Consider the following 12,046-nt stretch of genomic DNA (forward strand, 5'->3'; position numbering starts at 1 on the left):
AAAAAAAAACCCATATCTCACTGTTTTCTACCACTGTTACTATATGTAATCCTATTTCTGTAAAGAAAACAAAAATACAGATATAGGCAATATGATGTTTTTGTTTAGTCAAATTTCTACTTCATACTTTCTTAACTACCTTTTCTTTAATAAACATAATAGCCTCCAGAAAAATAAAAATAAAATTACTTCATTGAGAAGCTGTAAGATTTGATCATCTAATTTCTGAAGTTTCATTTCATTCTGAAAATCGTTTTCATGATTAATTTTTTCTGGTTCAGAAGATGGACACACAGATAAGAGCGAGGTCAAAACATTCTCTTCTGGTGTGCTGGTGAACTGCTCCAAAGGAGGTAATACGTCCATGGGTGGTGCCATTGGCATACTGTCAACGACCTATGGCACAGAAACAAACCCGAATCCTTTAAGTTCATATTCTGATCCATTAACACTTGAAGGTATCTTTTCTCTTAGAAAAACCACCAATACTCTACCTCATCCTCACTTATATTCAGGGGGGAATCAGAAGAAACTAAGTTATCCAAAAGTCCTTCGAAGCACTGTAGGCGTGATGAGTTTATTTCTTCCAAGTTTACTGGCTCACCAAATATGTTCTTGCAATCTAAGATCCTCAGTTGTGGCAAAGTCTGGAGAATGATAGCTCGGTACCCTTGGAAACAGAGTTCAAAACCAAAGCATAAATACTCTAAGAGATGATTTCTAGAACTAAGCAACCTAGTATGTATACATGCCTGACAAGAAAGTCAGTCTGATAAAGCACTGACAAGGAATAAACATTACATACTCAGCATCTGTAACACGCAATCAGTAAATACAAGAGAGGCAAAGCATCCCCAACCCACCCCAAAGTCAAATCATTGAAACCATCTGGTCTGAAAAATTACCTTGAGATTATAAATGTATGAAATCAACAGCATTTTACTCTGAGAAGGAAGATAAGCAAGTCTTTTGTTTATATTAATATGACCATCATAAAATGATAAGAAAAAATGGCAATTGGAGTGGCAGTATTCTCCATAGTGAGATATTAGTGAAATATCCCACCTTTTCTTCTTAATGACACATAATATTAGGATATGCAAAATCAACTATTGAAGACAAAAATATTCACTTTTCCTAAGAATTAAATAAGAAAACTGCCAAATTAGCATTACAGTGGTATACAACCCAACAGAAACTAATATTAAATTTTACTCAAGTAATTTCTTCCCTTTCTTTTTTTTTAATATTAAAAATGCAAAGGCATTTGGGCTGCATGTATGTCTATTCATGTGTGTGCCTGGTTCCTACCTTAAAGAAAGTCAGAAATGGGAGTTACAGACGGTTGTGAGTCATCATCTAAGTACTGGAATTGAACCCAGATCCTGTCGAAAAGTATCCAGTGCTCTTAATCACTGAGCCATCTACCTAATTCCTCAACCAATATCTCTTTCTCTCCCCCCGCCCACCTTTTTTTTTTTTTTAACATGTATAGGTCAAGAGACAGCTTGTGGGAGTCATTTTTCTTCTTTACCATGTAAGTTTTAGGACCTGAACTCAGGTCATCAGGATGGTGACAAGCTACACCGTCTAACTAATCCCTCAAGTAATTTCAATATTAAATATTTCTCAGAAGGTTCAATTAATTGGTTGGAAAGACCTCAAAAGAGAGAGAGATCTAGCAAATCAGTACTTGAACTTTTTTTAGATTTATTTTATGCATTTGAGTACTGCATTTATGTATGCATGTACCACATGCACTCCTGGTGATCATAGAGGTGAAGAAAGGGTATTGACCTGAAATTCAAGTTATGAACAGTTGGTGGGCCACCATATGGGTGCTGTGAAATGATCATATAAGTTTAAGCTTTCAAAAGCCACAATTAATAATGTAATAAATTCATACAGTGTATAACTGCAATCCCAGCACTTAGAGAGTGAAGGGAGGGTTCATGGTTACCCTCCACTACACATCAAATTTGAAGTCAACCTGAACTAAAAAAGATACTGTCTCAGGAGGGGAGAGGGAGGAAGGAGGAGAGGGAGGGAGGGAGGGAGGGAGGGAGGGAGGGAGGGAGGGAGGGAGGGAGGGAGGGAGGGAGGGAGGAAGGAAGGAAGGAGAAGTCTGTTTATTTTTTATACTTTTAACAAAGAAGCAATTTAGGGTTATTTTCCAATAAATTCTTTATAATTATGTTTTTCTAAACATACTAAAACAGACAAACAAAAAGCAAAAACCTAAAACTGCAAAGATTAAGACTGAAATGAAAGTGGGTCATGAACACCAAATTCAGGAAATAAATGATTTTACATTTAAGTGTTAGAAAAGCATCACATTAAATTAACTACTACGTACCTGGTACAAGACAGATAGGATTACCTTCTCCATCTTTCTCTAGAATAAGATTGGTTAGGAAGTGCAAGCCTACTGTACACTGAAGTAAATGATGGATACTATCTATACAGTTACTATGTAGGTCAATATATCTAAGTTTATACTTCAGTCCATGAAGAGGCATCAACCCTGCAACAGTGGGGGGAAAGTTTTTAAGACAACAGCATATGAGAATAATTAGTGAAATTTTGTTAGTTCTAACTGGTAATCCTAAGAATTTTGAAACTCTATTAGTTATATCCATTTAATAAAAAACAGGTAACAATTTCAAAACCTTCTTAGGCATGCTGACCACCTGAATAAATGACTTTAACTTTTAAGATACAAGTCCCTGCAATCCTTCATATCTATATTGTGCAATGTAGTAGTTATTAGTTGCTTTTATATTTAAATTAAAATTTGATTAAATATTCAGTCCCTTGCCCAACCAGTCATATTTCGTGTCAATATTCATACCTGGTTACTGGCAGCCACATGAGAAGGCACCAGATATAGAAAAGTTTCCATCACTGTCGGAGGTTTTACTGTAACTACCTCTTTCTATGTGACTATAGTGGTTAACTATTTAAGATTAAGCATAGCCTCCTAAAGTAGGTTTTCCTCACTTTAGCTTTTTCTGCTACTGATCATCCTCTTCTTTATCTCTACTTTTGACATGGGTATGGTTTTGGCAGCAACAATGGTTTTGCTAGAAGTACATCATTTGGATAAAACCCTTGGTCAAAACATCACTATTATTTGGAGTTTCTCAACACTGAGCTAAGTCCTAACACACTCTAAAGCTTCAGCATTATAGAAATATAAGCACATCTACTTACCACTAAGATCATTTATATTATTATAAGACAAATTCAGTCTAGTCAGATTAACCAGTGCTTCAAGTCCTAAAAATGGGGTGGGAGGGGGAGATAAAACATAGCTTTTATAAGGTTTAAATAAAGAAACATAGCACCATTTCAGATTGATAGCAGTGAAATCAACTGCTGGGTTTTGTTTTGTTTGTTTGTGTATATTTAGCTTCAAAAAGACGGTTTTATGGGAAAGTAAAAAAAATTCATAGTAGCTTTTATGGTCAATTTTTAAAATTTATGATTCTATTAATTCCATTCATTGGAAGAAAACAAATGCACATAGTTTTCTTCATTTTCATTTACACAAAATACCACATATAATAGTTTACAAACCTTCTACTCTTGTGATCAAATTGCAGGACAAGTTTAAAGTACATAGTTTTGTCAGTGTGTTCAGTCCTTCAATTCGACTTATTTGATTAGATGACAGATCTAAATGTCGTAGGTTCCAAATGTGATCAATGGATGTGATCTTGGAGATGTTATTACAATGCAGATTGATGGCATGAAGGGATGAATCTAAAGATAACTCTGATATACTATAAAACAAAATGTTATGAAAACGTATTTTAAAAGCATGACCAAATAGTTAAAATTAATCAAGTAGCATGATTATAATGAATACATTGTCTACTCACTTTAGAAAAAAGTCCTTCCTATTTTTTTCCTTGCAATATTTTATTACTTACCATGCATACTAACATTTTGGTTCATTTATACAAACAAAGAAGGATGAGTAACTCTAGGTACTTTGAGTTTGCATATGCAAAGTCACTGTCATATAGAGTAAAGGGAGATTTCCAGTTAGTAAGTAGAAAGGCTCCTGAATGTTAGCATACCTCTGCTTTGCTTCTTTTGTGTGTGTGTGTGTGTGTGTGTGTGTGTGTGTGTGTGTGTATATATATATATATATATATATATATATATATAGAGAGAGAGAGAGAGAGAGAGAAGAGAGAGAGAGAGAGAGATTTTAAGAACTTCATTCAAGTACTTCATACATATGTATTTTGATCATATTTACTCTCTCTCACCTCTTCCTAATCCATTCTCTCTTCCTTTCCTACTCAAATTTGTCCATTTTGGTTTGTTTCCACAACCAAGGCCAATCTGAGCTACCCAAATATCCAGCACTGCTTGGCAATTACTCATGTATATTCTTACCTAACTATCTTAAATTAATCCATTTCTATTAAGCTGTGTATCACCACATGCTGTGGCTTACCGGAAAGGTTCCGGTGGCATTGGCAGCTAGCTACATGACATCGCCTTGACTCTGCCTACTTTCTCCATCTCTGTTCTGATTTCCCACCTCACTATAGTCTGCTAAGTCATTAGCCAAAACAGCTTTATTCATTAACCAAGAAAAGCAACACATATACAGAAAGACATCCCACATCATCGGTAGACTTATTAGGGGTGGTGGCATTCTTAGAGAAAATTGACCCTTCCTCTTTTCATAGCTAAGGATGAGCAACTGCAACCTTTAAAGCTGTTCCCTTTTCATATTTAATTTTCACAACTCTTAAGCAGTTTATGGCAATTAAACAGACCAACAGACAAAAATCAACCTGACATAAATCAAGATTATATGCATGAGCTTCTAACTTTAATTACTTTAAGGTCTGTGAAAGCTAGTCTAGAATTTAGTTGATATCTAAGAAAATCACTAATTATTGCTCTTCCTGGTGGGAAGACTCTTGTCTGCTCTAACTGCAAGTTAGAACACATTTTCTCTAAACAGAAATCATCTTTCTACTCCCTCAATTACCACTTATAAGTGAAACTGGCATAGTAGAACACAGTAATTGTTCCACAGACTACAGCGCACAGGGCAGATGTGCTAGATGAATGCACGCAGGAACAGCACACGCAACAGTTGTAGTTGTGCTGGCTACTATGAAGTTGCAGGGAACCTACTAACTGACAGCAAGCAAACATTTTCAGACCTCAAACCACCAATTTCTAAAGATGCCTGTTTGACATATTTGCCAGTTATCTAGCTTCTATCATTTACAGAATTATTCAGGGCCAGATCTTGTGCAAGTACCATATGCTCTTAATAACCATCGTTTTCTGACACATCAGAAATGAATACTGCTGAATTGTTCACTGGTTGCAGTGTCAGAAATTATATAATGTATCTAAAATAGAAAATTCCATATCCATTGCTTATTAGAAAAGTGACCTTGCAGTGGGCATTAGTAATGATGCATATAACATTCACACAGACAACATCCTGGAAATGATAACCATTGTTAAATATAAATACAAGCATTCCTTTGAAAAATCTCTTCCTTGACAAACTGCAGATTTAGCCAAGACTAAGCTGTTTTATTACATTATAAATGCCAAGGTTCGTGGACAGAGTAGGGCACCCCCACAAAGACAGGGAGACTCCTGCAGTGGAAATACCAATACAAGATATCCAAAAAAGAGTCTCGGTGAGGACCCAGCATTGATGGTGTAGTAAAAACCAAAGGCCTCGAATCAGTCCAATGGCTCTTTGAAAGGAATACTTGTAAGCAAGACATGGACAAAGAGATTCAATGGGTGACTCACTATGTCACACTACAACTTCCATGACGAGATTTTTAGTTTTTTCCTTTTTTTTTCCTCTACAGTTTTTTTTTTTTTTTTATTTTGGGGGGCTGCAGGGACAGGGTGGATGCTAAAGAATGGAGAAATGAATGGGATCAAAATGTATGACGTGAAAGGGACACTGAATAAACAAAAAGAAATTAAGAAAAAAAAGGAAAATCTAGGATCCTTACAAAAACACTAAATGGTCTGGGTACCATAAAACAGGGTCAGCTAGAGGAGTTGTGTGGTACATCCAACAAGTATATGGATGTGTGTCTAATGGTGCCTCGTGCATAAGAAATTAAAAACCGGTCAGAACAGGGAGGATCCCAGGCTGTGCTGGGAGGACAGGGAGGATCCCAGGCTGTGCTGGGAGGACAGGGAGGACCAGGGCTGTGCTGGGAGGACAGGGAGGACCCAGGGCTGTGCTTGGGAGGACAGGAAGGACCAGGGCTGTGCTGGGAGGACCACGGCTGTGCTGGGAGGACAGGGAGGACCAGGGCTGTGCTGGGAGAGCAGGGAGGACCCGGGACTGTGCTGGGAGGACAGGGAGGACCATGGCTGTGCTGGGAGGACAGGGAGGACCAGGGCTGTGCTGGGAGGACAGGGAGGACCCGGGGCTGTGCTGGGAGGGAAGGAAGGACCCGGGGCTGTGTTGGGAGGACAGGGATGATCAGGGGCTGTGCTGGGAGGACAGGGAGGATCAGGGCTGAGCTGGGAGGACAGGGAGGACCCGGGGCTGTGCTGGGAGGACCCTGGGCTGTGCTTGGAGGATAGGGAGGACCCTGGGCTGTGCTGGGAGGACAGGGAGAACCCGGGCTGTGCTGGGAGGGCAGGGAGGACCTTGGGCTGTGCTGGGAGAATAGGGAGGACCCGGGGCTGTGCTGGGAGGACAGGGAGGACCAGGGCTGTGCTGGGAGGATAGGGAGGTCCCGGGGCTGTGCTGGGAGGACAGGGAGGACCCGGGGCTGTGCTGGGAGGATAGGGAGGACCCGGGGCTGTGCTGGGAGGACAGGGAGGACCAGGGCTGTGCTGGGAGGACAGGGAGGAGCTCCGCCATCTCTGCCAGCCGACCCGGGATCCCATCGGGTGGCCGCAGCTACCTCTGCAGGCCTTTGTCCATGAAGCACACGTCCGCGCAGCTGCTGTCGCCATCCTCAGGTTCGACTTCGGCACCCACCGCCGCCTCCATGACGCCGGCGACGGGGAGTGGGTGTTAAGCGGCGCCCAGCGCTGGCTCCCAGCCTGCTCAGCCTCCTTCGGAGCGCTGGAAAGCGGGCGGGGGCGGGGCGAGGACTCTTCAACCGCCCGCCCGCCTCGCTTTCCCGCCTGGAGCTGCCGCAAAGCAGGACACTCCGGCTGCCTGGAGGCTTCGACTTTTACGGCATCCGCCTTTAAAGCTCAACGTTACCTGCTCTGGGTTTGGGAATAAGTGGTTCCCTCCCAGGTCCCTGCAGAGGCTTTACTTATGGTCTGCTGTCTTATGACGGCTTTTTCTTGACATTCTGGTTTTATACTTTGTGATATAATCTTACAAACATACCTTTTCCCCTTTTGGTCACCGCCTCTTCTGGTAATTCGTTAAATATTTCTGTAGTTCCTTTATGTATGTTGGTCCCCATGCCCCCCACCCCCCAAGTGCTTAGTTTTTCTTAATAAAAAATTTACTTATGAGACATCCTTTACGCCTCTGCAAAGCAAGCGCTCCAAAGATACTTAGCAGAACTGTTACTAACTGTACAATTGGCAATGCAATGAGTTTGCATTGCGGATTTAAAATTTAAAATCATGGAATAAATTGACTCCTCCCCTTCCATATTGTTAGGAATATATTTCTCTTAGACGATCCTCTCTGCCCACGCAAATAATTTCAATCAGACCAAATTAAACTGAATTAAAAGACACCCATGTTTAATGCAATGCTCGGAAAGCATGGAGAAGGGAAGAGAGGAAAGGGGAGAGCGCCCTGAACCCGGAGACCATGTTCTCATTTTCTGGGGGGGGCAGTTTAAACAGTCTGTGGGAGTGGTCTTGGCCCTCCCTGGGGAGGGGTCTTATTCCAGGAGCTGAGCTGGAATGAAGCCCCACAGCAAAACAACCTCGACTTTTTATATAAAGAAGTGTTAGGGAGCTGGGATGATGTTTTTTACCATACACATATCGTGGACTGGTCTCCTTTCTAGGTCTTTATTTCCACAGTCCTTCAGAAAAGCACACTAAATGGGAGGGGATGTTGAGAGTATGATGAAAATGATATTTTAATAGAAGCAAGGCATTTGTATACCTTTGTTAGTGCACAGTTATGGGTAAGTGACCTGATTGATAGCTTTTGGTACAGTGGGGAAAACCTACCTACCTACCACAAAGGGGCATGGCAAAGATAAGAGGACAGCCACCAAAATACAGTTTTCTTGGTTATCACACATGTAACACATTTTGAGACTGCTCAAGGCAGTGATTGATTTCATGACAGTTGTTCATTAAAATATTTTGTTATTTTTAAAACAGAAGTTTTGAGGCTGTAGAGATGGCACAGTAGTTAATGATATTTGCTATGGAAACAACTGAACTTGAATTAAAAATCCCAGAACACAGATAAAAATTGGATCCTAGTTAGGCATGGCTTGTAACTCAAGCACTGTTGGAAGACTGAAACAGGATAGTTTCTAGGACTCTAGGTTCAGTAAGAGACACTTTCTCAGGGACATAAGACAAACAGTGGTAGAGTATGACACCCAAAGTCATCTCAGGATCATATGTGTAAATATATCTGCACAGGTCATGCATACACACACACATGCACAAAGCTCAGATTTTTTACACATACATATAAGTTCACACAGAGAAAGAAAATTTAAAAATTGAGGATTTTATTGACACAAGGTAAAGTTCTGCAGTAGATTGATAGGCTGTACAACATGAAATAGTACTTAGGCTGCCTGTAGGACTTTCTTCATTCAGCTATACTTAAGGCACTGAAAGTGCCAACGATGCATTTAAAACCACAATGATCCATACCCTGGTCATTTGGTCAGCTATACAGGTAGACTAACTGCAGTTCTTCACCACTCCTTCCTCTCCTCCAAACACAAACCCCTAAGTCTCATCCCCAAACAGCTTTGTCCTCTGCCTTCTCTCTGCTTCCATCCACAGTGGTTCACATAGACCTTTCCCCCAAACTTCTTCCTCATTCATCATGTTATCCAACACCCTAAAACCAATTCCTACTTGTCAGAAAAATAGCCTCACACATTGACCTTGGGAGACTTCAATATCCCTCTCACCAACAGATAGGTGATCTAGACAAAAAACTGAACAGAAACACTGGAACTAACAGATGTTATAAACCAAATAGACATAACAGATATTTACAGAACATTTAGCCAAAATGCAAAAGAATATATCTTTTGCTCAGCACCTCATGGCACTTTCTCCAAAACTGATGAGATGTTCTGAAACTAAGCAAGTCTCAACAGATATAAGAATATTGAGATAACACTTCGTCCTATCTGACACCACAGAGTACAGCTGGATATCATCAACAACAGAAAGCTTAATGTCATGGAAACTGAACAACTCTCGACTAAATGAACAGTCTTTATTTGCAAATGCCAGAGTGAGGTAACAACCCAAGTCCAGAAAGACAAATATGGTCTGTATTTGATCACATGTGTGTCATGGTTTGAATAAGACTGTCCCACATAGACTCATATATTTGAATGCTTAGTCACCAGAGAATGGCACCATTTGAACAGATTAAAAAGATTAGGAGGTATGGTCTTAGTGTAAGTGTGCCCTTGCTGGTAGAAATGTATCACTTGTGGTGGGCTTTGAGGTTTCAAAAACCATGGTAATAAACTAAATCTCTGAAACTGTTAGTAAGCCCCCAATTAAATCCTTTTAAAAAAATCATAAGAATTACCTTAGTCATGGTGTCTCTTCACAGCAATAGAACAATGACTAAGACAAATTGGTACCAGGGACTGGGCATTGGTGTAACAGGCCTAACCATACTATCTTTGTTAGAGGAATATGAAAGACTTTGGGACTTTGGAGTAGAAAAATGATAGAACACTTTAAGCAGGTCTGAATGGACCATACTGGTAGGAGCTCGGAAACAGTTCTGAGCCTGATTTGAACTTTGGATGCAGCTGAAGAAGTATCAGAGCAGAAGGAATATTAGTAAGTGGCTTAGAGATAACTCGTGATATTTTGGCAAGGATGTTGCTAAGCCTAAGTGTGCTGAATAGTTTTATGTCAACTTGACATAAGCTTAAGTCACTTGAGAGGAGGGAACATGAATCAAGGCAAAAATGCCTCCATAAAATTGGGCTATACGCAAGCCTGTATGTATTTTCCATTTTCTTTTTTTTTCCATTTTCTTAATTAGTGATGGATGGGGGGACCTGGAATTGAGTGCACCCAGGCCGGTGGGAGGTCCCCTCCTTCATTTGACTGCCCGGAGCAAGATAGGCCTTTGTCTGAGAGCTGCTTGGCCTGCAAGGGGACCTGAAAGTCTGCAGGAGGATCCATCGTTCTTTGGGGTGAGTGAGGAGTGAGTGCCCGAACCGCGGCAGCTGCCCGGAGAGGGACCACCGACTCTCCACAACTCCCCCTGCCACCAGCACACTTCCTGCTCTTCCTGCAGGGGTTATTCTCCCCGGATACCGCCTCTCTCTCCCTGTCCCTTCCCAGCTTGCACCCAGAATCCTCCCCCCCTCCCCCTGCCTCATCCTCCCGTCTTTGGGGCCACAAAATCCCACAGCTCAGCCTGTTTGGGCTCTGGGGACCCGGAATTGAGTGCACCCAGGCCGGTGGGAGGTCCCCTCCTTCATTTGACTGCCGGGAGCAAGGTAGGCCTTTGTCTGAGAGCTGCTTGGCCTGCAAGGGGACCTCACAGTCTGCAGAAGGATCCATCATTCTTTGGGGTGAGTGAGGAGTGAGTGCCCGAACCGCGGCAGCTGCCCGGAGAGGGACCACCGATTCTCCACAACTCCCCCTGCCACCAGCACACTTCCTGCTCTTCCTGCAGGGGTTATTCTCCCCGGATACCGCCTCTCTCTCCCTGTCCCTTCCCAGCTTGCACCCAGAATCCTCCCCCCCTCCCCCTTCCTCATCCTCCCGTCTTTGGGGCCACAAAATCCCACAGCTCAGCCTGTTTGGGCTCTGGGGACCCGGAATTGAGTGCACCCAGGCCGGTGGGAGGTCCCCTCCTTCATTTGACTGCCCGGAGCAAGGTAGGCCTTTGTCTGAGAGCTGCTTGGCCTGCAACGGGACCTGAAAGTCTGCAGGAGGATCCATCGTTCTTTGGGGTGAGTGAGGAGTGAGTGCCCGAACCGCGGCAGCTGCCCGGAGAGGGACCACCGACTCTCCACAACTCCCCCTGCCACCAGCACACTTCCTGCTCTTCCTGCAGGGGTTATTCTCCCCGGATACCGCCTCTCTCTCCCTGTCCCTTCCCAGCTTGCACCCAGAATCCTCCCCCCCTCCCCCTGCCTCATCCTCCCGTCTTTGGGGCCACAAAATCCCACAGCTCAGCCTGTTTGGGCTCTGGGGACCTGGAGTTGAGTGCACCCAGGCCGGTGGGAGGTCCCCTCCTTCATTTGACTGCCCGGAGCAAGGAGGATCCATCATTCTTTGGGGACACCAAACACCTCCGCGCTCCTTTTGAAGGAAGAGATGGGCAGGCGCCAATGCAGGAGCTCCTCCAACAACATGAAAGGCAACATGACATCACCACAAGCCAGACATCCCGAAACAACAAGAATTGAACACCCTACCCCAGAAGATATAGAAGAAACCGACATTAAACAGTACTTTATAAAAATAATAGAGGACCTTAAACAGGAGGTAAAAAACTGCCATAAAGAAATGGAGATGACAAACAAAAAGGTAGACGAAATAAATAAATCTCTCAAAGATACCCAAGAAAAACAAGAAAAACAAGAAAAAGCAATCAAACAGGTAAGGGAAACAGTACAAGACCTGATAAATGAAATGGAGGTATTGAAGAAAACACAATCTGAGGGACGACTGGAAATGGAAACTCTGAGTAAACGAACAGAAACTTCAGAGACAAGTATTTCCAACCGAATACAAGAGATGGAAGAAAGAATCTCGGACTCTGAAGATACTATAGAGGAAATAAACTCACAGATTAAAGATCTAAACAAATCTAACAAATTCTTAACACAAAACATTCAGGAAATCTGGGACA

General features: G+C 42.4%; 1 protein-coding gene across 1 annotated transcript in view; it reads right to left on the bottom strand.

Annotated features, from left to right (window-relative positions):
* The window catches only part of Lrrcc1 (leucine rich repeat and coiled-coil centrosomal protein 1), a 32,904-nt gene extending 25,850 nt beyond the window's left edge, over positions 1-7,054 (bottom strand). The window contains exons 1-6 of the mRNA XM_038347833.1: positions 6,933-7,054; positions 3,580-3,785; positions 3,214-3,279; positions 2,357-2,524; positions 495-670; positions 190-396 (exon numbers count right to left, since the gene is read on the bottom strand). Coding sequence (XP_038203761.1) covers positions 190-396; positions 495-670; positions 2,357-2,524; positions 3,214-3,279; positions 3,580-3,785; positions 6,933-7,021 — 912 coding nt within the window. The 5' untranslated portion in view covers positions 7,022-7,054. The remainder of the gene's footprint in view (positions 1-189; positions 397-494; positions 671-2,356; positions 2,525-3,213; positions 3,280-3,579; positions 3,786-6,932) is intronic.
* Positions 7,055-12,046: the final 4,992 nt, after the last annotated feature.

This window comes from Arvicola amphibius, chromosome 11, assembly GCF_903992535.2.
Source record: "Arvicola amphibius chromosome 11, mArvAmp1.2, whole genome shotgun sequence".
In the NCBI taxonomy this organism is placed as follows: Eukaryota; Metazoa; Chordata; class Mammalia; order Rodentia; family Cricetidae; genus Arvicola; species Arvicola amphibius.